Consider the following 24989-nt stretch of genomic DNA (forward strand, 5'->3'; position numbering starts at 1 on the left):
GTAAGCTTAGCTCATCGTCTTCCGGGAGTAAGGAACAAGTAGCACAGTTAAAATCGGCACGATAATGCTATAGCCGAGCAGGCCAGGAATGACATGGTCGAGTACAAACTCATAAGTAAAGAAGATTACTAAGAGTTGTTTAATCATGGTGCGGACCCGATTTAGTTATCGGTTTCCTCGAGTAACTATCAACTCGGAACCCAGGAAAATTGGAATCGGTCAGGAATAATACTTGATGAAGGCTCATAATTAGCAACGTGGTTCGATGATATTATCGAGATACCAGAGGGTAATACTCTGAGGTAGAGCGAGATAGAGGGTTGACAAGTGTATTGATCTGCAGAAGACAAGTACTTTAACTTGACTGAGAAAAGGAATCAAGGAATATCAATATGGCTGAAACCATAGCTGCAAGGGATCCAATTTAATGACACCGAAAGTATTATCCAACCGATTATATGTTCTGTAAGAAGCTTCCATGATAAGTTCCACATCGGGTCCATGGGCATGAACACTAAGTTTAAGGGCGACTCCCACTTCTTCAATGCATAACCCTCCATTCACTTCTCGTTTCCAAAAATGACATTAGTTGTTGAAAGTTTTTTCTGGCGAAGCACCAGAAGAGTATGACTCGTGAAAACTTTCGGGTTCACACATATTAGAGAAGGCTTCAACCCATAGGTGCATCTTGGGAACATATACCACAAACTCCAAGGGTAATCGACACAAGCTCAAAGGTAGAGCATGGTTGACAAAAGCAGAGGATACAAATTGTCAAAGACATTATGTATCATGGGAATAACTCACAAGAATTTTGAACGTGAAGGATACTATCGGATAATAACCCAACAATCACTACAAGGATTCCGGTCTATTGCAACAAAATTTATTGCTACAACTATGTTTTGTTGCAATAAAACACAATATTACCAAAAATTCCCCGGTTGTGGTAATAGGCCGCACATATTGCCATAACTTAGTTTGGTCGCGATAAATACTAACTTTGTTGCAATAGAGGCCTCATATTGCAACAAACTGTATTGGCATTGCAATATGGTAGCGGTATTGCAACAAACAAATTCTGTTGCGTGAGGGCAGTCATTTTGTTGTAATAGAGAGTAGGTATTTCAACATAACAACTATTCATGGCAATATTAAGAAAGATATTGCAACATCGGCGTGACGTTGCATTAGATACAAATATTACTGCAAAAAGGGGCTAAGTATCACAACAAACTGCATCGGCGTTGCAATATGGTAGCGATATTGCGACAAACGAATTCCGTTGCGCCAGGCAGCCATTTTGTTCAAAAGAGACTAGGTATTTCAACAGAATAACTATTTGTGGTAATATTCCAAAAAATATATTGTAAAATCGGTGTGACATTGCATTAGTTACAACTAAAATAGTGGGAAAAAATATTATTCAAATTTATAGATATTAAGTTATGATTTTTGCAAGCTTTAAGGAGTAATTAAAATATATTTTAATTGCACCCATTTTGATTAACCAAAATAATAGAAAAAGTTTATAAATGGATTGAATACACTTTCTTGATAGGAATACATATTTAATTTGTTAAATTTGGATTTGAAATGGCCAAGTTGTTGGCATTTTAAAACAAGGTTGTTTTTTGCAAAAACTAGGGTGGCATCCACGGTGACCTCTAGGGGCAATGACAAGTGTGGCATGCCACCGCGCAGTAACCCAAAAAACTATGGAGGCTCTCGCCTGGGCAGGGATTCGAACGCTCGTCCTCAGACTCGAAAACCCTTCACATCCACAACGAAGAGTATCGGTACTCAATCAGAGTAAGAATTTTGTGGTAATATATTGCGTTTTATTGCAACAGAAGATAGCTATAGCAATAAATTTTGTTGCAATAGACCAGAATCCTTGTAGTGGTATTCTCACATCTAGGACATGGACAACACATAAAACCATTTTGCTTGTTTGCCTCAGCCACTTCGAGAAAATTATGCACGCCCTTAATGTACTCGGAGGTGCGTCTATTACCGTACATCCATTACCGGTTCATCTGCGTGCATTATATATAATTAAGTATGTCAAAAACCATTACAGAACATCATGAATAGAGAAGTGACCAAATTAATAGAAGTTCATCATCACATTAAAACCAAAGTACTGTAATGATCAAATGTTATTACTGAAAAAATAAATACATAAAGTTCATACACTAGTTCTCATTGAACAACATATCTCTCTCTAAAGCATCTAATTAAACCATACATTGAAACGTTGCAAAATATTTCAATGCAACAAGAAATGTGATCATAATTGCAACTAAGGTAACAATTGATTCAATGGCATAATGATACCAAGCCTCGGTATGATGGCATATTTTCTAATCTTTCTAATCTTCAAGTGCATTGCATCCATCTTGATCTTGTGATCATCGACGACATCAGCAACATGCAACTCCAATGCCATATTCTCCTCCTCAATTCTTTTCAATCTTTTCTTCAAGTAATTGTTTTCTTTTTCAACTAAATTTAACCTCTCGACAACAGGGTCGGTTGGAATTTCCGGTTCACATACCTCCTAGATAAAAACATCTATGTCACGTTGGTCAGCATAATTGTCATAAACACTAAACGAACCAAATAGTTATAAAAGATAATATATACCACATCAGAATCATAGACAGGACGAGGGCCGATGGAGGCGGATACCAAAACCATCGCACTATATAACAAATAATAATAAAAGTAAGAAAATTATACAAGTATCTATCTAAATCATACAAGTAAGAATTTTTTTTCTATTAGAAAGAAGATAAGAACAAGAGGCTCACCACGGTGGTGCTGGCCATGAGATCGGCGCGGGCGATCGACGACGGTGAGGACGGGGACGGGACAGGACATACCGCCAAACCTAGACAAATTTTGAGAAAAATGGAGGTTGGACAAGGAGCTTCGAGAGGAGCCAGCTTAAGTGTGGCTCGGGCATTTCATCGAACACCTCATGTGCATAGAAGGTGAGCTAGAGCACCACAAAAGCTCTCCCACAGTTGGCCAAAAAATAGATCAGTGGCTCTGCTCGCGGGCAGGGGCGGGGGTATATATAGGCCTATCTTTAGTCCCGGTTTGTGGTTAAAACCGGGACTAAAGGACAACCTTTGGTTTCGGTTCCAGCCACCAACCGGGACTAAAGGTTGTGGGCCAGGAGCGAGGACCATTAATTGGTCCCGGTTCGTGTCAAGAACCGGGACCAAAGGGGTCATACGAACCGGGACCAATGGCCCCCGAGGCCCAGCCGGCGCCCTGGCCTCACGAACCGGGACCAAAGGCCGATGCCCCCTTTGGTCCCGGTTCGTGAGTGAACCGGGATTAATGCCCTTACCCATGCCTCAACCAAAGCCCTGTTTTCTACTAGTGAAGGACGGCATGGGATGGGCGCGGGCTTGACACCTATGGTCACCTTAACGTTGTCAGTTTGCAACCATTACATCACCTTAACCTATGGTTGACGGGCCCCTTTCGCACTGCGCTACAAAAACAGGGTGGGGGCTTCACGAGGTTCGTCGCGTTGCCAGGATCCCACCAACACTCCCTACCGATCTAGGGCTCGCAGCAGTGACGGAAAGCACCGCCACCACCGCTACTCACTCACCGCCGCCACCACAGCTCCACCATGGCCACCAGCTCGAGCTCATCGAGCCAAGGAGAGGGTATACTGCCGATCTAATCTAGCCTACACCGATCCACAAGATCCATCAAAGGTATTAGAACCAAACTTGGCTGAGATTTTTGGTGGAAGAGAAACACAGAGAAGCAGTACACAACAGGACTTATGCGCACGGATCTCAAACCCATCGCACGTCTATGCGTTACGCGTTAGAAACAGGTTCTGCTAGAATTTCATTTCACGCCCAACTTTGACTATTGTTGTCTTGATATTAGAACAGAAAGATGAGAAAGCGGACTACATTTTGATGATTATATTAGCCTTCCATAGGCTATTAAACTCACGGCTAAAAAGCTTGTCATGAATAGTGTCTTTGTTTATATGGATCCTCTTCACATTAAGAACAAATCAGTTCCAAAGTACGGCCTGTTGGTCAGTGTGAAAGTGATGCTTACAAACAGTTTTAGTTTTTGTATAAGTCAAACGATGAAAGTTTGAAGATATGTGTAGAAAAATATATCAGCATCTACCACATAAAATCAATTATATCATTAGAACAATCATACTTGGTCAAACTTCTCATTGTTTGACATAACAACTAATAGTATGCACTACATTCTAGCATGATTTTGCTTGAGATTTGTGGTCGCATGCAGCACCATAGTCTCAATTGTGAACCCCGGTCCAAATCCCAGCATCACACCCCAAACACCTTCCTCTCCGTCCTCCTCCATTCGGCGCCGCTGCTCATCAAGCACAAAAATCACTGTGGCACTGAGCATATTCCCGTACTCCCTCAGCACGGTCCGACTTGCTGCCAACTTCCCTGGGTCCAACATGAGAGCCAGGTCGATGCTGTCCAAGAGTGCGGTGACGCCAGGATGCACTGCCCAGAAGAGGTCGTTCCATTGGGCGTCAATTCCAAGCTGCTTGAGCTCATCCGATATGCACCTCTCGATGTTGTGTGTAGCTATAGGGGCAAGCTCCTGCATAAACAATTGGTGGTAGATGCCGCCTTCCCCGGTTTTTATAACGGCAACACGATCTGTGTCCGGAATCACGGTCTGTGATGCGGATACCATCTCAAAGAGCGGGCGCTCCAGTGGATGCACCGCGTCAGCGCCGACGATTACCGCGCCGGCGCCGTCACTGAAAATTGCCTGGCTAATGAGGGTGTGGGGGTAGTTCTCCTCTGGCCCCCGCAAGGCAGCAACGCTGAGCTCGACGCATGCCACCAGGACACGGGCGCCACAGTTATTCTCGGCAATGTCCTTGGCGAGGCGCAGCGACGCGGAGCCGCCGGAGCATCCGGTGAGCTGGAGCAGTGTGCGGACCACAGAGGATCCGAGGCCCAGCAGGGATGCGAGGCGGAGGTCGACGCCCGGGGAAAGGGCGCATGAGTTGGTGCTGAGGATGAGGTGGGTTATGTCGGTCGCTGGACGGCCCCACTTGGCTATGGCCTTGGTGGCCGCGGACGCGGCGAGCTCCGGGGCAACGGCAGCGGCGATCTCCAGCCTGTCCTGTCCACCGTCGAAGAAGCGGGGGTGGGCGTCCAGCAGCTCCTGCGTGTGGTGAAAGAAACGTTTCTCCGTGGCAGTCCTGTCACCTGCACGTACGATTGACAGAATTTTTTTTCCCGCAAAAAAAAATATTGACAGAGAAGATAAACAAACGCGCCAAGGCCGATCGACCTGTCATCGCAGATTTGGCTTACATATTAACTTGAATTTGCGTTTGAGGTCCGTGAGGTGTTGGCTTTTGGTGACGCGGAAGTAGTACTCCACGTACTCCTCCTGGGACAATCGGTTGGGCGGGTTTGCTGTCCCGATGGCCAGCACTGCCGCAGGACCGTCCGCACGCTTCAAATGCCGGATCTCGCGCACGGTATTTCTTGCCAAGCTGTCACAGGCCTGCTTAGCTAATGTGTGTGTGTGAGAGAGAGAGAGAGAACAAAATAAGAGTTATTTTTTGTTGATGAAACTAAATAAGAGTTAACGCTGCACGAAGAAAGAAAGAAAGAAAGAAAGAAAGAAAGAAAGAAAAATACGTACCTAGCCACCGGCAAGACAGAAGGGGGACAGTGAGAAGGCTGCTCTTGTTTGCATAGCATGTTCAGATCATGATTCACCTAGAGCCCAAGGGATCGTGTAATGAACGTAATTATTCCTATACCAAACATAAATTCTAAATCTCACATATAGTAATGAATAAAATAAAAGTTAAATAGCTGAGAGGAAGAAAAAGGGAGCTGAGGAGCAGCTCCAACATGTACTAATGAATAAAATAAGAGTTAACTCTGCACATAGAAAGTAAGAAAGAACAGGCAAGAAGGAACCGGAAATACCTAGACAATATGAAGTGAGTGCCACCGGCAAAACAGACGGGGAAGGCTGCTCTTGTTTGCCTCGCGAGATGCAAAGGCTTGGTACTTTATAGGGACGGGAGAGCAGAGCCGAAGCATCTCCGTAGTAGAAAGGCTACCAGCGCAGGCATCCACCAGCCACAAGTAATACTTGGTAACCGTTTTTTTTTCTTTTGCGGGGGAATACTTGGTAACCGTTGCCATGTGAAAGTGAAACACTAGTGCTACTTGTACTAGTTTATGTAGATACATCCACCATCCAGTACAAATCTGAGTTTTAATTAGAGTCGGTTCGTAGATCTGTTTTTTCTAATAAATCTCGAGCCGAGTCTGAGCACTATACCAGTGGCCGGGATTTTCTTAAAACAAAGAAAAAAGCGGCACCACGTTTTTTTTCTAGAAAACAGACACCAAAGATTTTTAGAGTCAGTTTACATATATATTCAATCGACTGTCGTAATTATAATATTTGATACAGCTTTCAGTATTTTGTGCAGAGAGTTGAATTGCAGGTCACACATGACCATTTGGACTTAGTTCTGGGGAACTACTTTCGCAGTTCCTAAATCTTATAGCCTCATCCTTGTTGATTCTAATGTTTACCTTTATTTCAATTAGCTTTGGATTCTTGCTGTAAACAACACAGGGTGTTCTTCTGGCATCTGATTCGTAACAGGCTCAACACCAGAGCAATGTTGCAACGAAAAAACATTCACTTGCTGGATTATAACTTTGTCATGTTTGACTGTTGAGATGCCAGGAGCACAGAGCATCCCCATCATTTATTTTCTCATAAGATGCTACCAGTACATGCATCCACCAGATACAAGTACACGCCAACTATTTTATAACTACTCCCTTGTGAAACACTAGTGCTACTTGTTGGGATTATGCCCTAATGGAAATTTTACGATGACGACATTTACACATGGCTATGTAATTAATACTACTGAGATCAACTGTAACCATGGAAATTTGGGAGAATCTGATGCCAGTACAGGGATTCAGTTTTTTTACGATATATATTACTCCCTCCGTTCCGTCACAGAAATAGATGTATTTAGAACTAAAATATATCTAGATACATCCATACCTGCAACAAGTAATTTAGAACGGAGAGAGTACTATATATAAGACGTAGATCCCAACATTGGTTGTTGAGAATCCATAAATCAAACAGTTGTCGAGATGCCAAGGATCCTCCTACATTACAAGTGATATGTACAGCTAGAAGTTCCTTGGACACAAACAACAATTTTGTAAAATAACGCAACCAGGAGCATAGAGTATCTCCATCAGTTTTTTTTTCTCATGAGATGCTACATCATATGGATCCACCGGCCACAAATAGTAGACGCCAAATATTTCGTAACTACTCACATGTGAAACACTAGTTCTACTTCTTGGGAATTTGCCCTCAAAGCAATTTTAGGATGATGATATTTACACATGGCTATGCAATGGATAGTGCTGAGATGCCTAAGTGTCCACATCAGTACTAGGCTACTAGCCATGGAAATTCGGGAGGATCCAATACCAGTCCGGGGGATCCAGTGTTTTGATGATACTCCCTCCGTCACGGTTTAGAAGGCGCGCTTGGAAATTCTCTGGGACCTAGGTTGTTAGACTGTATATATGTAGTCCTGTATAGGCCTTGTATTGTACCCCTTGGTACGTCTATATAATGAGATAGCCACACCCCGTTTTAGGGTGTCGAGCCGGTTTCCCAAACCCTATGTTTTACATGGTATCAGTTTAGGTTACGATGTCTTCCGCTACACCACCTCCCCCCGCCGCCGTCGCCGCCGCCGCGCCGATCTTGACCACCGCCGCTGTCGCGCCGGCCCTAGCCCCAATGTCGCCCTTCCTGGCCTCCCGGCCACTCGCGGCGACGTACGGCGCCACCCTGCCGCCGCCCGCTTCTCCGCAGGCGCCGGGCTTCGGGGAAGATCTGGCCGCCCCGCCCGACGCTGCGGCGCTGCCGGCTACAGGCGGCCCTCCTCCGCCGAGCAACCCGTGGTACGACGCCTACGGTGCCCCCCCGCCACCGTCGTCTCTCTGGCCGGGATCGGCCCCCGCTGCGCCGCCGCCGCACCCCTGGCCGGGATCGGCCCCTGCTGCGCCGCCGCCGCACCCCTACACGGCGGTGCCACCGCCGCCGCACCACAACTACTCCGCGCAGCCGCAGCAGTCCTATGGGGGCGCGGCTGCCTCGCCGTATGGTGCCCCCGTAGCTCCCGGGCACGATGACTCGGCCACTGCAGCGCCCGGCCTCTACGGCCCTCCTGCAGCGCCGGGCGCCCTGGCTGCTCCCTCGCCCGACTACCCCTACGCGATGATCCCTCGTCCAGAGATGGCTCCGTCCATGGATCCCTATGCATCACTAGCGCAGGCGTACACTGCTCAAACCGCGGCGCCGCCGCCGTTTTATTTCTCGCACCTGCTTCCAGTGAAGCTCGGGCCGGACAACTACCTGTCATGGCGTGCGCAGGTCTTGCCTCTCCTCCGCAGCCGCTACTTGGAGGGCTACGTTGATGGGTCCATCCCGTGCCCACCTCCTCACCATCCGGCATATCACACGTGGGTGGCGCAGGATCAGGCCATTCTCTCTGCCATCCAGTCCTCGCTTACGCCGAGTGTTTCGTCGATGGTCATCATCGCCGCTACGTCCAGGGAGGCGTGGGCGGCCCTCCACACCAGTTTCGCCTCTCAGTCTCAGGCGCGTGCGCACTTTATACGCACCGAGCTGGGTGAGACCAAACTTGGCGATCTCAACATCACGGAGTACTTCAACAAGATGACGAGCCTCGCTGACACCCTGGCCTCTGTTGGTCAGCCACTTCTGGACGCGGACTTCACCACCTTTGTGCTTAACGGGCTCGATGATGATTATGATAATCTCATTGAGAACGTCCATGGTCGAGATGATACACTCCCGCGTCGTGAGCTCTATGCGCGCCTCCTTGGGCGTGAGCAGCCCATCAAGGCGCGCCGTGTTTCCCCCGCTTCGTCTCCGCCAACGCCGCCACACGCGGCAAACCTCAGAAGCCGGCCCCATCAGGTGGCAAACCACCGGCTTCCCCGTCGCATGCCTCGAGGGGCAACGCGCCGACCATCACGGGAGGGAGTCGCCCAGTTGCTTGCTGTTCCAGTTGTGGCGCTCCTCGGGCTTGTCAGCTTTGTGGCATAGATCGTCACCTCGCCTCTCGCTGGCACAGACGCTACAAGCAAGACTTCCTTGGCCTTGGCAACAATGGAAAAGGGAATGATAAGCAGGCTGCAGCTGCGGTGACAGGGCACGAGCACGGGGGCACCCAGTCATACTCCCTTGATCCGGCATGGTACATGGATACAGGAGCGACGAATCACCTCACCAGCGAGATGGGCAAGCTCTCCGTTCAGGAACCGTACCGTGGACATGATTAGGTGCACACCGCCAATGGAGCAGGTATGCGCATCTCCCATGTTGGTCAGGCATCACTTCTTGCACACAATTTTCGCAAACTGCATCTTTCTAATGTCCTTCGAGTTCCCTCTGCTACGCGTAGTTTGTTGTCTATTCCTCAACTTACTCATGAATGTCCTTGCTGAGTTTTACCCTTTTCGTTTCTTTATCAAGGATCGGGACACGAGGGCCGTTCTGCTTAGTAGTCGTCTTCGCCATGGCTTATATGCACTTGACACACCGTCTACATCTCCTACGCCGTCTTCTCCTCAGGTGTTCAGTGGTGTTCGTGTGTCGCCTACGCACTGGCATGCGCGCCTTGGACATCCTGCTGCTTCTATAGTTAGTCATGTGCTGCATCGCCATGAACTACTAGTTGTGTCCAATAAGAGTGCTAAAACTATTTGTGATGCCTGTCAGCAGGGCAAGAGTCACCAACTACCTTTTTCAGAGTCTAGTCGTGTTGTGAAACATCCTCTTGAGCTTGTGTTTTCTGATGTATGGGGTCATGCCCAAACATCTGTTAGTGGTCACAATTACTATGTCAGTTTCATTGATGCTTACAGTCGGTTTACTTGGCTATATCTTATCAAGCGTAAATCTGACATGTTTAATGTTTTCATTCAGTTCCAAGCACACGTTGAGCGTCTCCTTAAGCACAAGATTATTCATGTTCAATCCGATTGGGGGGTGAATATCACAACCTCAACTCGTTTTTTAATAAGCTTGGGATTTCGCATCGTGTGTCTTGTCCTCATACACATCAGCAAAACGGCACCGCTGAACGTAAGCATCGTCATCTTGTAGAGACTGAACTTACTTTACTAGCTCATGCCTCCGTCCCGTTTCGGTTCTGGAGTGATGCCTTCTCCACCGCCCATTTCTTGATAAATAGGCTTTCCTCACGACTGCTGAAAATGAAAACCCCTCTTGAACTCTTGCTCGATGATATTCCAGACTACACGTTTCTCAAAGTGTTTGGGTGCGCATGTTGGTCGCACTTGCGGCCTTACAACAAGCGCAAATTAGAGTTTCGGTCTAAGAAGTGTGTTTTCCTGGGGTACAGTTCTCTTCACAAAGGGTACAAGTGTCTTCATGTTCCCACCAATCGTGTCTACATTTCTCGTGACGTCGTGTTTGATGAGAATGTGTTCCTGTTTCGTGCTCTTCCGAACCACTCTACCTCTAGTTTACCACCTATGCACTCCACTACACCTTCACCTAACCAATTTGTGGATGTTGCAAATTCTCCTGTGTTGCTTCCTAACCATGCTGCAGGTATTGGACGCGGTGCCCGCCTTGAACTCCTAGATGATGAGGTTATGGACGACACGCATGATGGCCCCGTTGATTCGATGCATGGCCCATGCATGGCGGGTCATGCCCGTCGGCCCGACACGTCCACAGCCGCCCCGCGGGCGTCGGCAGTGCCCGCGACTGCACCCGCCTCGGCCGCCCCGTTGGCCGGCTCGCCCGCTCCAGCACCCGGGTCGCCCGCCCCAGCGCCCGGGTCGCCCGCCCCAGCGCCCGGGTCGCCCGCCACGTCGACCGGGTTGCCCGGCCCATCACCCGGCTCGCCTGGCTCGCCCGCCAGGCCACAGGCGCTGCCCTCGCCGGGCCCAGTGGCAGGTGGCCCATCAGTAGGCGGCCCAGCAGCCACGGAAGCTGCGCCGGCCAGCCCCGCCTCGGCTACGTCGTCGCCTAGGGTTGGCAGCCCCGTCCTGGCAACGTCGCCCGGTGTTGAGTCTGCTGACTCTGGCTCCTCCAGCCCCGTCTCGGCCACGATGCCTTCGTCGCCTGTGGCAAGCCCCGTGGTTCCAGCACCGCCCGCTGTGGTTCATCATCGACCACACACGCGCAGCCGGTCTGGTGTTTTTTGCCCTAAGGAACGCAAAGACGGGACGTTGGCGTGGCTTGCTGCATGTGTGGCTCATGCTGCTGCGGATCCCACGGCAGAGCCGCGTCCTTTTCAGGCTGCACTGGGTATTCCTCACTGGCGTGCTGCGATGGAGCAGGAATTTCAGGCCTTGCTGAAAAATGGTACTTGGCAGCTTGTTCCTCCGGTCTCTGGCGTCAACATCATTGACTCCAAGTGGGTGTTTAAGGTCAAACGACATGCAGATGGTTCTATTGAGCGCTACAAGGCACGACTGGTTGCCAAGGGTTTCAAGCAGAGGTACGGTCTTGATTATGAAGACACATTCAGTCCAGTTATCAAGCCTACTACTATTCGTATACTGTTGTCTCTTGCCGTTACTCATGGTTGGTCGCTTCGTCAGCTTGATGTGCAGAATGCTTTCCTCCATGGAATTCTTGAGGAAGAGGTTTATATGCGTCAACCACCCGGTTTTGTTGATCCTACGTGTCCGCATCATCTCTGTCGTCTGGTCAAGGCGTTGTATGGACTTAAACAGGCGCCTCGTGCATGGCATGCTCGTCTTGGTTCTGCTCTCCGGGCTCTTGGGTTTATTCCCTCAACTGCTGACACGTCACTGTTTCTCCTTCAGCGCCCTGAGGTGACGATGTATCTCTTGGTGTATGTTGATGATAGCATCCTTGTCAGTTCCTCCAATGCTGCTGCCGATCGCCTTGTGTCTGCATTAGGTGAGGAATTTGCTGTCAAGGATTTGGGTGCTCTGCATTATTTTCTTGGATTGGAGGTGTCACGGTCCTCTACTAGGTTGACTTTGAGTCAGAAAAAGTACTCCATGGATCTATTGGGCCGTGCCGGGATGCTCAAATGCAAACATGCTATCACTCCGATGTCTGCCACTGATCGGTTGTCTGCCCTTGATGGAGACCTTCTTTCCACTGATGACTCCACTGAGTATCGCAGTCTTGTTGGTGGTCTGCAATATCTCACTATCACCAGACCTGATGTCTCTTATGCAGTCAACCGTGTGTGCCAGTATCTGCATGCACCTCGTACCACTCATCTCTCGGTAGTTAAGCGCATCCTGCGATATATTTCTTCTACTGCTTCGTATGGTCTGCTCCTTCAGTCTGCACCGTCTTGTGAACTTTCGGCTTTCTCTGATGCGGATTGGGCTGGAAGTCCTGATGATCTGCGATCCACGGGGGGATATGCAGTGTTCTTTGGTCCTAACCTGGTCGCCTGGAATGCAAGCAAGCAAGCCACCATGTCTCGTAGCAATACTGAAGCTGAGTATAAAGCTATTGCTGATGCTACCGCTGAGATCATATGGGTACAGTCTTTGTTGCGAGAGCTGAGAGTCTCTCCAGGTCATCCTCCAGTTCTATGGTGTGATAACATCGGTGCTACATACCTTTCATCTAATCCGGTGTTTCATGCTAGGACGAAACACATCGAGGTTGACTATCACTTTGTTCGGGAACGTGTTGCACAGAGACTGCTTTGTATCAAGTTCATCTCCTCCAAAGATCAACTTGCTGACATCTTCACGAAGCCTCTTCCACAACCACAGTTTGTAGGCTGTAGGCGCAATCTTAACTTACTTTGTACTTCAGGCTACAGTTAAGATTGAGGGAGGGTGTTAGACTGTATATATGTAGTCCTGTATAGGCCTTGTATTGTACCCCTTGGTACGTCTATATAATGAGATAGCCACACCCCGTTATAGGGTGTCGAGTCAGTTTCCCAAACCCTATGTTTTACATAGGTGGTTATCTATTGGTTGTGATATGGGCTAAAAAATAGCATTCACACTACACATGCATATAGAAATAGTATATCGGAGTACTAATTAGCTACTAGAAATAAATGCAATGCGCCCTAAACCTTGTCTATTGTGGAAACGCACGTAAATTTAATTGTGCCTTCTAAACTGTGACGGAGGGAGTAAATATTATTAGTACAATAGATAAGACGTATATCCAAATAATGGTGATTAATATTCCATAAAACAAATGGTTGTTGAGATGCCAAAGAGCCTACAACATTACAAGTAACACATACAGTTAAACAGTTCCTTTCATACAATTTTTTTCGTAAACTAACACAACCTAGAACACAGGAGCATCTCCGCCGGGTTTTTTTTATCATGAGATGCTGCCAGCACATACATCATCTTTGACCAGAATCTTGCACGTGCTACCAGCACATGCATACAGCATTGCTTCATCATCGTTGGCAAAGAATCTTGCAGACAAGCTGCGGGATGTGCGAGGAGGATGGGGTGGGGAGGTGATACAAATCGTCTCCAGGGCATGGATGGAGATGCTATGTTACTAGATCGGGTTCGCGCCGTGGTGCGAGGGTGCCGGTCAGAACGTTTAGACAAAACCATGTAATAATTTGTCAGTAAGAGCTCAGAAATAGCATGTGTAGACAACCAATTGTGTTAGAAGCAAAACATAATGGAACTGAAGATGAACATCAGGTTATAAGACAGAATCATATGTTTTGCTTTATAACCTGATGTTCATCTTCAGTCCTATTATGTTTTGCTTTCATACAACCAGAGATAAAACACAGGACCATACATTAGTTTTTATGACAGAGAGATAGGAACTAAAATCTGAAATCTATACATGCCTTGTTCAGAACAAAGTGAAAATAACAACATACCACCAGGTGGTACCTTCCACTACAAAGACAACAACGGGAATCTAAAGGCAGATATCGAGGTTGGAACAAGCAAACCATGATATCGAGGTTGGAACAAGCAAACCATCAAACAATTGTAACAACGAATTAGAAGTAACCGTCACAGGAGACTTGCTGCCCAGACATGTCTTGTGATGGTAAATTGCAGGGGCAGCTTTAGAGCTTGCAACATGAGGGCAAAAAATGTGGGAATAGGGAATCACCATTAGATAGTCATCATCCTGTAGAGGAAAGTCAAGGATAAAATAATTGTTTTACGAAAGGATATGCATGCAAGAGTATTGTTGTTGTAAAACTACTGAAACTACTCCATAGAATTTACAGAATTAAGATGATCTCCTGGAGTAGTTCAAGCAATACTGGAGTAGTTCAAAATACTGAATCTTGGTGCAGCACTAAGCATGAGATACAATACTCCAAAAAATTAACACAATCAAGAAAGTATAAATGCAAGTTAACAATCTAACAAGGCAGGTTTCAGTACTGCACCAAGTCAAAATCTACCGCAATCTTTAAGCTACTGAATATTACAAAACAGAAATGAAGTTCCATTTTAAGCTACTGCAATCTTTCTCTTAAATCTACTCATGCATCTGTGGAACTTAGCAGTACTCATTTAAGAATGGAGTAAATTAACTTGGCAGTATGCAAACTTTGAGTAAGTTGACTTGGCATTATATTGAAATTCCACTACAGTCTTTAAACTACTGTAACCAGTCGGAAATCTACTGGAACCCCCCCAAAAAAATTCATCATTTGTACTGAGTACCTTGCGGATGGCGTTGCAGCCGGCGAGGACCTCCTCGATGTGCGTGCACTTCATCGCCGGCATATTCTTGTCATCCTCGTTGGCTTCCTCGAGCTTGGTCTTGGCCTTGCTGGCGGCACCGGGCTTGGACTTGGGCTCCCACTTCCACTTGTGATCAAAGCTAACGTTGTTGGGGGGAGGCGAGCTCCGCCTCCCACTTGAGAGCCCAGCCCCACCGTGCGGCTTCTCCTCGGCCGTCCACTTCACCTTGCAGCCCCCCGGGGAGGCGGCGGCGTAGGTGTACTTGCGGTGAGCTGAGTGTGCGCCTTGGTGCGAAGGTGCCGGTCCAAACGTTGTAATTAAGCAGGTAATGGTCAAGTTAGTAGGAAGGTGTGAGAAACTGTTTACATCTAAAAAATCAAAGTAACAATCCATGATAGATGAGCTTACTATATCACAAACAACAAAATAAACTCAATGCAAGGTAAGCAAGCCATAGTCGATCCACATGATAATTGATTTGCATGGTCACGACAAAAGCAGGAAGAGAATTGGCAGTGAACTGGACACTAAAACTGAACATTTTTGTTTCATACACATAAACGATTAATTTCACAAGGGAATGAAATGTTCCAGCACATGGGTGTTACATGACACACACGCACGCACGCACGCGTGTGCGCGCGCGCGCACACACAGCCGCTCGGCCATGGCCAGCACTCAGCAGTAGCAGCGACGGGCCAGTAGTGCATGGAGCAGCAACAACAGGAGGAGCAGCAGCTAGCGGCAGCAGGAAACATCAGTAGCAGCGCCTAGCAGAACAGCAGAGCAGCTGCAGGCAAGGCAACCAGCAGCGGCGCAGCAGCCAACGGCAGCAGCAGACGCACGCAACAAAAGGAGCACGAGGACATGGGGAGGGGGGGATCTGGTGGTGGCTACAATCTCCTGGGTTAAACAATGTACAGTCATCCAACACACAACACTTCAATCATTTACAAACCTTCTCAACCTAAGACCCAACGGCAGCTCACCTTGCCTCATGTTGAGTCTCAAGGAGGGTGTCAAGGAGGCGAGGCACCCCAATCGCAACAGGGCGAATCAGAGGCAACCCATCTTAACTCGCCGTCTTGGTCCTCCTTCAGGCAACCGTCAACGGACAAACCAATAAATGTTCATTTGATGAAAATGCCCTTCTTCTTTCAGTTCATTGTACCTTGCATCTGGTCAGTTCACTGAAAATTAAAGCGAACATTAGAAAGGAAAAGGTGAGAAAAGCGGTCCTCACCGAAGTACAAAATCTTTATCTTTACCTCTTTACCTATTAATAAACCAGCTATTGCTTCCGGTCGTCCGTCGTGGCAGTTTTGCGAAAAAGTCCCCGCGTTTCTGAGAAATTAACCAGTAGGAAGGAGACAAAATAAAAAAGAATAGCGCAGCCACCCGCAGTCCCGCGCGACCTTGCCTCCTCGATCCCATCTCGACATCCATCCCGCCGCCACCTCCTGCCCCGCCCCACCGTGCGCCGCCCGCCGCCGCCGCGCCTGCGCCGACGTCCCCCGTATCCATGCTCCTCTGTCCGAATCCCGCCGCCGCGCCCGTCCCGCTCACCGTGGCTGATGATCGTTTCCCTCCCCAAACGGCGGCCATAATGAAGGGCGTCGCCCAGCTCCTGACCGGCGGACGGACTCGCCGGGTCCCCGCTCCTCGGGGCCAGCCCCTCCTCCGTGGATCGCGCATCGGCTTGGAGGCCCCTCGGGGCTGCCGCCGGTGCGGGAGTTCCTGCGCGGCCGTGCGGGCTGGGGACCGAGCGGCGGGGCCCGTGTGCGTTCCCGGCGAAGGCTTGCTGGGGCTGGCCGGGATCTGAGGTTGGTTGATATTTTCATGTAAAGATTGACACTCCTTCTTTTTCGTTTTTATCTTCTTCCCAGTTCACGTGCAGGGACTAGATTGCTGGCTAGATCTTCCTAACTGAACCACTTGATGTTAAACTCTGTACGTGTATAGCTAGATTGCCTGCTAGATCTTGCTTTATAAATTATTCATTGCCTTCCATACAAAGGTTCTGGTTTTGACTTTTGTTTCAGATATTAATTTTTGTTCTAGCTCTTTTTTGTACAGACAATGTGTGTGCTGTTTAAACGATGATTATGACATTGCGAGGCCTGGTACAGATTGTATTTATAATGTATTTATTTCCAGTTTTGGTTAAGAGTTGTTACTTGATACAACGTGCTTTTCAATTGCAGGTCCATGATGCAGTTCCACCTCTCTCCGTAGCACAAAACCTTTCTTGCCACACATTATGCAAGTCATCCTCATTGATCATACATTTATAATTTCTTCACGGTTCAGTATATCACATATATTAGGATGTTAAAGCCACTCATGGGTTGGATGCTATAGCATAAGGAAAATTGATAGCCAGCCATGATCGTCCATCCATCAATTTAGTTTGCTTTTTCTTCTGTTGTTAGTTTCTACTACTTTGCTAGCTAAGTGATGTCTATCTGAAGCTGTGAACCTTATGAACCCTGATCTGAATCTTGGTGTTTGCGAATTCTGAATGAAGGGCATGGAACCAGTCCTTCTAAATGAATTTGCTGATGAGTGTGTTGCATTGTTGATTTCATGGTTATTCTTCATTTTGGATGCATGGCTATTCTTGGGTTTGAGCCATAGGCATGCAGCAATGAAATCTAATTGCATTGATGCCGAGAGGCGAGAGGAAAGTTCTCGCCTTGGGCTTGATCCAGGTCAGGGAGGATTGGAGATTGAATGAATTTGCTGGGCTTTTCACACTATTTTAAGGCAGATAAAATGAAAATTAGTTAGAAAATAGAAGTGACTGGATAGGGAGAGAGAGAGACTTGTTCGAAACAGAGTGGGGTTGGGAATATGACAAATTTTCAGCTGTGACAATGAGCAATAATTAAACTATCTGGTGGTTATGTTGTTCAGCAGGCTGAGTGCACACAAAATCACTCCATTCGTTGGAATAAAATGAGAAGGCGCGGTGCACACAGACGCTGGTGAATCCAAGACGCGGCGACTTCTCGGTCCTGCCATCTAACTATTGCATTTACGAGTGATGCAATTTTTAAAAGGGTTTGGTTTCTGTCAATAAATTAAACATGAATGAGTCTCCAAAAATAAAATACTATTGCAAAAGGGCCCGTGCGTTGCAACGGGACAAAAAAACATATCACAATCTTCAATGTAATTATGTAACACTTATTTAATTCATTTTTTTCAAACGTCAGAAATAAAGCTACATTAAGTATTTCTTTTTGGACTATGGAATTTGGACGTATCGTAGACATGTTTGTCATGACCCATTTCAGCTCTTCGATGAAAGAGTTTTTCAATCATTTTTATTTTTGTTGTTCAGAAAAACATGAATATATATTTAATTTGAGAAGGATTTTTTTCCTAATTTGTTAGAATATTTTTTAAATGGAATCATTTTTTTGAGATGGAAATGGAATCATTTTTATGGTGACTAACATTTGGAATATTATATTTCATCTGTAATAACTTTCGTGAGCATCAAACAATGATGCATCCTAAACATAATTTTAAAAATGATTAACCTGGAAGATAATAGCATATTTAAAATCTACACATTTTTCTGAGAAATTTTCATATAAAACATGTTAGATTTGAAGTTAGGATTTGAGAGATACCACTATTTTTAAAATATTTGAATTTGAAAAAAGAAATTGAACAAAGAGAAAAAGCATGTTGGGTCGAGCAGCCAAAAAGGAAAGAAAGAACGGTCACGTTGTGCAGCCAAAAAGGAAAGGAAGAAAAAAAAGAAGGAAGGACACAAGCTCCAACCACCCGGGTAGGACATATGCTTGTTTTATATTAGAGTGTGGCATCCTATATGAACCAGACGCGAGGCGGATGCAGCCGCAGTGAACAGTTTTTTCTCACTTACCGGTGGCATAGTGGGTAATTAGTGCGAACTTTGGGGGCAATTTTTCTGACGGACGACCAGAAATACTATTTGCTTTATTATTAGGGAAAGATTTGAAGAATTCACTTCACAAGAGCACATGGTTCCAGTAACCTCTTTCATGTCATTTAATCATATGTCTTATTGATTTAGTTGCATTTTACATATTGCTTTTTTCTCATATTATTAGTTGATAGGGAAATTTTACAGATCACATGCTTATAGGAATGCCTCAATATTCTCATGGCAGAATGAGGATGGGGGATTCCGTGATCCAACATCTGTTGTACCATCAGGGCTGATGGCATTCTTTGGCAATACTAAGCCCCTTGATAAATCATGGCATGAGATGGGCCTTGGATATAATCCAAGCATCAGCCCTGGGTGATCTGTGGTGATGCACCTTAATTGAAATATGAACCATGGCTTTATTGGATTAGAGAGAGTTTTTTTTTCTCCCGTTGCAACGCACGGGCATTTTTGCTAGTATAACTTAAACATGAATAAAATGTATTTTATATTTGACTCTCAAACACATGATGTTATTAAAGTAAGACAATAGAAAGGACGTGTAGTTTTCGAACACATTCAGATTCAGAACAGATCAAACTGGTGGAATTGATTCATCATGGTATTGAGGCACATGTATCTTCTAACTACAGAACAGTTTATTTAGAAAATGCTCTTTCAACAAAATGATTAATGGATCATCACATGGACTGATTGTTAGCATGATCTGCCATCTAAAATGTGAATGAAAGAGTAAAATATTTTTCAAGATTGTTCACCTAAATTTAGGAGAACTGCACTATGAGTCAAGCATTTTCAGATGCCTAATTGGATGAATGTGTTCCTACGACCAAGGAAGTAACAATAATATAACTAATATGATATATGCATACTCCTATCTAGGTATCTAAGTTCCTGCAGGAACAGAATCTGTCACAATTCATATCGACTATTTACTATATGGTGTCATCCTTATACTGGGTAGCATAGTAAACAGACTAAACAATTAGCTGCTATATACCATGAAGAAATGTTCCTTCAATCAGTTCTTCGGTCATGACGCAGTGGCCAGTGAGTCCATCTTTGCTCTTGCAATCCTAAACATAAAAGTACAATGACTCCACTATCCAATTTCACAAAACACATGACATATACAAGACATAGATGCTGGCATGTTGCTGGTATGAAACAAATCCAAAAGAAGGCAATCAACACAAAGACTGGGGAAGAAAGAACTCAACAGTGAAAGGCTCGAATATCGCCATTATGTTCACTCCATATGTCGTTCATAAACACATCTTCCATGCTGATTGTCTGGTGTTTATCCTAATTCTTTTCCACTATAGCCGTCAAATCCCTCTCTCATGCCAATGTTCGACAATGGAATGTGAAGGCTTTCCTAAAAAAATACATTGCATATTGTAACTATAGAGTTGATCAGAATTCTTCACAGGCGTCTTATAGAATAATTTGTCTCACAACCACCATTTTTAGCTTATAAAAGAGGAAAAGATGGTTGCTTTGTACCAGATTAAATCTAAAACAAACAATGATGGATGATACACCCCCACCGATATAAAGATCCCATAAACCAAGCATTTTAAATGTCTGAGATCCCCTGCCATAAGCACATAATAGTTAGACAAAGCATTTTAAAGGAATGAAACAGCAATTGGAATGATAGATCTAACTGACGACATGGCTAGAATAACCGCAGAGCGAGCAAGTTCTCGATAGGTCATCATGCTAACTGACGACATGACTACATAAGAAGGTAGAAACCCCGAGAGCAGAACAACCTCAAAAATTTGGAACAGAGATTAAGGATCGACCTAACCTAGGCCACAACTCATAGAAGTGACGTTGTGGTGCAAGTACCGAGCGTGTGGAATGGGAGGCTTCAGTACATCACAACAGTGTTGTTGGGGAGAGCTGCTCTTGTAAATGAAGCATCCCTTTCGAGGAGACGACCTTCTAGGTCTTCACGTTCATATAAAGAGAATGCAACTATTGCCGCCTCATCCCTGTACATATTTATGAACTAAAAGAATCAGACTTAACCAAGAGTGCCCTGTTCAAAGAGTTTCGCTGGGAAGAAAAACAGAGGATAAAAAGCTTGCATATTTATTAGGAACAAGTGAGTGGTACTACACACTTATTTGAAATGTTGATAACATATTTCCAATCCAAAAAAAAGAGGCATTTTTATTTCGAAAGCATATACTACTACAGGCTGCAACAACTCCTACATCATGTATGATGTCGGTCTGAGTGCCAATGCAGATAAGATAACCAATACAGGAACGGACTGAATTAGCATTCCTTATATGAAAAAGGACTGAATTAGCTTCCTTTATATGTCAAAAGGGACTGAATTATCTCCCTTTCCTGAATTAGACAACTACATCAAGGTGATACAGATACAATGGAACCAGCACCAGTTAACTCAATAATCAGTCCTATCAACCTAAGCTATGCATGCCTGACAAACACTAACCTCCACAGCTCAGACAATTCTACTAAATTGCAATCAAATTGGCTAGATAAGATAGATGTGCAGGGGGTAGGAATAGGGGGTGGAGCCCACCACGTCAAAGGGGTAGGAGGAGGGAGGAGCCATGAGGGCTCGTGCCTCGTCCACCTGCAGCGGCAGCAGCAGCTGTTGCTTGTCCAGATCGGAGCAACTAACCTTGTCCATGGGGACAGCGTCATCTCCCTAATTCGATTAACCTAGATACACAATAAACAATCAAAGAAGTCAGAATACATCAACTATTGACTTCAACTCATAAATCAAAGCGGCGCGAGAAGTAAACTGCTAGGCATGCAAGCTAAAACACAAGAACGCAAACACCATCTTAGAGAACAGAAAGACACAGATCAGATAACAATAAGTTTCAAAAATGAAGTACCCAGTGTAAATTAAGAGAAAGAGAATAATCAAGATACGGTAAATTAAAAAAATAGAGTAAGCAACATGTAAGGAAGATAACTTCGATACTATTACCTCCATTTGGAAATAAGCAATGAAATAAAACAGCATCACTTGTTTCCAAACGGGGGAGTCTACAGTTGTAACTGAGGAAGTTTAGAGGACAAATTATTACCTCTCCTGGGTGAATGATAGTCTTGTATTTCTTTAAAAGAAGTGTCCGCGCTTCCTCATTGAACTACAGTACAAACAGACTTCTGGTCAGCTCTATTCTAAACCAATTAATCACCAGTATGAAAAATTCCTAGTTTATGCACTCTCAAACCTGTTAATGTAAGTATACTCCAGAATACATAAAAATCCAAAGAACCGCCATAATTATACCATTATGCACATGCATAAGAAACTCAGACTTTGCCGAGATGAGAGGCCCGATGTTTTACCTTTGTTTGGTTTGTATGTTTTAAACTTTGTGTGGATGTTGCCTAGTGGCTTTAATTTAAAGTCGGACTCCTCTAGCGTCTACGTTCCAAAAAATAGTAGCAGATCAATAGTGATAGGAGCAGGAGAAATAGCAGCAGATGATGATCTGAATTACAATAGCAGCAAATCAACTGAATTACAATAGCAGCAGCAGATCAACACATCACTTTTTTCATTCAAAAAATACACGTCTCCCTCTCTATTGGCAAACACCATCTAAATTTGACCCAGGAAACAATCATGCATGCTCAACACCATCTACATTTGAGCATCTTCTGACTGAATATTCTAGGGACTACAGCTAGGAGTATTTTGTCCTAAATGATTGGAAATAATTATCCAAATAGTCTCCTTTGCACTATCCATAGAAGTAGTTCCTTAATTTATAATCCCATAGGAGTAATTTTGGCTTTGAAAAATTTAACCCACCACATTCTTGGTTTCCAGATGTAACATAAGCAGTACATAAATTGGATTATTCTGTGGTGAACATTTTGCAATAAGTGCTGACTAAATTCAGAAATGCCAAATTTCCCAATGTAACATAAGCAGTATAATGATCAATCTCAAGATTCAGTAATCAATCTGGAGTACAGCAGTAGCATCAATCTATACAACAACTAGAGTTAACTGAATGTGTGTGTACCTGCAGTACAGCCGTAGCATCAATCTGTAGAACAACTGTGTGTGTACCTGTAGTAGTACCAATATTCATCATCCATCATTTTCTCTCTCATCAATACAAGGAGTAACAAGAAGAAACTAATAATGCCTTAAGGAATGAAGCAAAAATTAGCTAACATTATGAAACTGTATTAATTGTCACAGGAGATTAAACCCAATTTTTACAAACTACTCCATCCAAAGTACTGAGATGGCTACCATATTACTCAGAAACTACAGAGATGGTTATCAATGTCCCAAGAGAAGGACATGCTCCTAGCAATCCCCACTACCTGAAAACACTGTACTGTACCATCCCAGAACCTAGTGTAACCAATGATAGACATGAACACTAACAGGAGTATGCAACACAAATATATGCAGGCAACCTTGCATGTTGTTTTCTAAAATGCAGGTTGCAGACTTGCAATATATGTGGAGTTGAAATACACATGACCTTGCAGTATATATAGACTTGAAATACGTATGACCTTGCAATATGTATGAACTTGCAGTATATATTACCAAAAAAGACAGGTAATAACCTAGAAATATATGGAGTTGGCAACATGAGAACAATAAACAGAAATACTTCAATGGAAATCATGCAGCATGACTCATCAAGAAATAATCATCATTATATTCTCACAATATCAAGTCTACAACAAGTAATCAGGAAAAAAACTTGAAGAAACAGAGGATGGAAGAGGGAGGAGGGAGAGGGTGAGGAAAGAGAGGGGAGGGAGGAAGGAGGGAGGAGTGGTCGCTACCTGCCTCTGGACGGGTCGCCGGCGCAGCTTCGGGCGGCGGCGTTGCTAGGCAGGAGCGGCTGCTCCAGGGAGGGATGCGCTGCTGGGTGGGAGCGGCTCCTCCAGGGAGGGAGGCGCTGCTGGGCTCCTGTATTAGCGGCGGGACAGCGGAGGCGTCGGCCGGCAAGGCGCGTCGCGGCGGCGGGCTGGCGGTGGTGGAGGCAGGCCACGACCCCGTCTAGATCGAGGGGGGGCGGGGCCTCCCCCCCTCGCCCGCGGCCCTGTCCCGGTCGGCTGCGCGTCGTGGCCCCGGAAGACGCGGAGGTGGAGGAAGCTGGAGGAGAGGCGCAGGATCTCGGGCTCGATGCCCGCGATCTCGACGTCGGCGTCGTCCTCCTCGCGCTCCGGGGGGTGGGTGGTGTTTCTCCTTCTCGCGCGCAGGGGGGAGGAGGAGAGGGAGGCGCTGGTGGGGAGGAGGAGGCGGCGCGAGCGGGAGAGGAGCCGGCCGGAGGGGTGGAAGGAGGAGGCCGAGCGGCGGCGGGGAAGGAGGAGAGGGAGATGCTGGTGGGGGGAGGACACGCGAGTGCGGGAGCGAGGCGGCTAGGGTTATCTCCACATGAGCCGCCGCTTTTATACCCATGTGTGTGAAATGACGAAAATGCCCCCCGGGGGCGTCGGAATTACGAGCGGTGGCACGAACGGGGTGAACCTGTTCATTGCTACAGGAGCTCCTCCTTGATCCGACGAGCGAGGTCTTCCCAGGGCAGGATCCAACGGCCCAGATCCCATCAAGCCGCCAGATCCAACGACCAGGAAGCCCAAATCGCTGGAGAGGCTGGAGGATGACTGGCATTCTTGTTTCTCAATACGACCATGACCAGCCATGGCAGCAATGACTCTTAGTAGTAATCTTGAGTTAATTGATTGATGAGATGCGTAGGAGTACTAGTCCGGTTCATGCAGGTTGGAGTCCTACTCGGAGTCGTTGGAAATAGCGTGCTAGTTGAGCCCGGCTTAGGAGTTGCACTAGGTTTGTTTAGGATGTAAGTGTCCGTGATGTATCAGGATTTACTGCAAGCCGATGATCTGGCGGGACTAGAAGCAAACACGCGCTTTGCTGCGCCGTTGGATCCCAAACATCACCAACGCAGTGGTAATTAAAGTTTTTGTTCCTATGAATCTTTATATATTTAGTCATACGGCACCATGCCTCAACAAGCAACATGTACAAAATTAAAATTTATGTCTTGTGCATACTGATATCGAGATACATACTAAGATATTAACTATAGTACGTAGGACGTGGAGTAACTGAGCGCGAGCTCAAATGGGCTCGATATCCACCACGTTCGCTGGTGCATATAGATCTGTGTCATTTGTTTATACAAGCGGTGGTGAGCTGC

At 45.9% G+C, this 24989-nt stretch overlaps 2 protein-coding genes and 2 long non-coding RNA genes across 7 annotated transcripts; 1 reads left to right on the plus strand and 3 right to left on the minus strand.

Annotated features, from left to right (window-relative positions):
* Positions 1–4176: 4176 nt before the first annotated feature.
* Positions 4177–6790, minus strand: LOC123080099 (bisdemethoxycurcumin synthase). Its single transcript, XM_044502981.1, has 4 exons — positions 6728–6790; positions 5701–5743; positions 5364–5567; positions 4177–5255 (listed from the first exon to the last, which is right to left on the minus strand). Exons 1-4 carry the CDS (start codon positions 6788–6790, stop codon positions 4261–4263), a joined length of 1305 nt encoding a protein of 434 aa, XP_044358916.1. The 3' UTR covers positions 4177–4260.
* A 7100-nt stretch (positions 6791–13890) lies between these two features.
* Positions 13891–15790, minus strand: LOC123096179 (uncharacterized). The gene is made up of 2 exons (XM_044517826.1): positions 14814–15790; positions 13891–14265 (listed from the first exon to the last, which is right to left on the minus strand). The coding sequence occupies exons 1-2, from the start codon at positions 15225–15227 to the stop codon at positions 14047–14049; spliced, it is 633 nt and encodes a 210-aa protein (XP_044373761.1). The 5' UTR covers positions 15228–15790; the 3' UTR covers positions 13891–14046.
* Positions 15791–16150: 360 nt separating this feature from the next.
* LOC123140088 (uncharacterized) lies at positions 16151–18859 on the plus strand. Of its 3 annotated transcripts, XR_006469781.1 has the most exons (3): positions 16193–16657; positions 16732–16957; positions 17039–18859. It is a non-coding gene; the product is annotated as an uncharacterized lncRNA (long non-coding RNA). The 3 variants fall into 3 exon arrangements; XR_006469779.1 differs by lacking the exon at positions 16732–16957 and having other exon boundaries at positions 16151–16657; XR_006469780.1 differs by lacking the exon at positions 16193–16657 and having other exon boundaries at positions 16664–16957.
* A 205-nt stretch (positions 18860–19064) lies between these two features.
* On the minus strand, positions 19065–24137 carry LOC123140097 (uncharacterized). 2 transcript variants are annotated; one of them, XR_006469786.1, is made up of 8 exons: positions 23608–24137; positions 22821–22867; positions 21867–21929; positions 21347–21489; positions 20592–20783; positions 20287–20377; positions 20001–20158; positions 19065–19856 (listed from the first exon to the last, which is right to left on the minus strand). It is a non-coding gene; the product is annotated as an uncharacterized lncRNA (long non-coding RNA). The 2 variants fall into 2 exon arrangements; XR_006469787.1 differs by lacking the exon at positions 20287–20377 and having other exon boundaries at positions 20638–20783.
* Between the last annotated feature and the right edge of the window lie 852 nt (positions 24138–24989).

This window comes from Triticum aestivum, chromosome 1B (assembly GCF_018294505.1).
Source record: "Triticum aestivum cultivar Chinese Spring chromosome 1B, IWGSC CS RefSeq v2.1, whole genome shotgun sequence".
Classification (NCBI taxonomy): Eukaryota; Viridiplantae; Streptophyta; class Magnoliopsida; order Poales; family Poaceae; genus Triticum; species Triticum aestivum.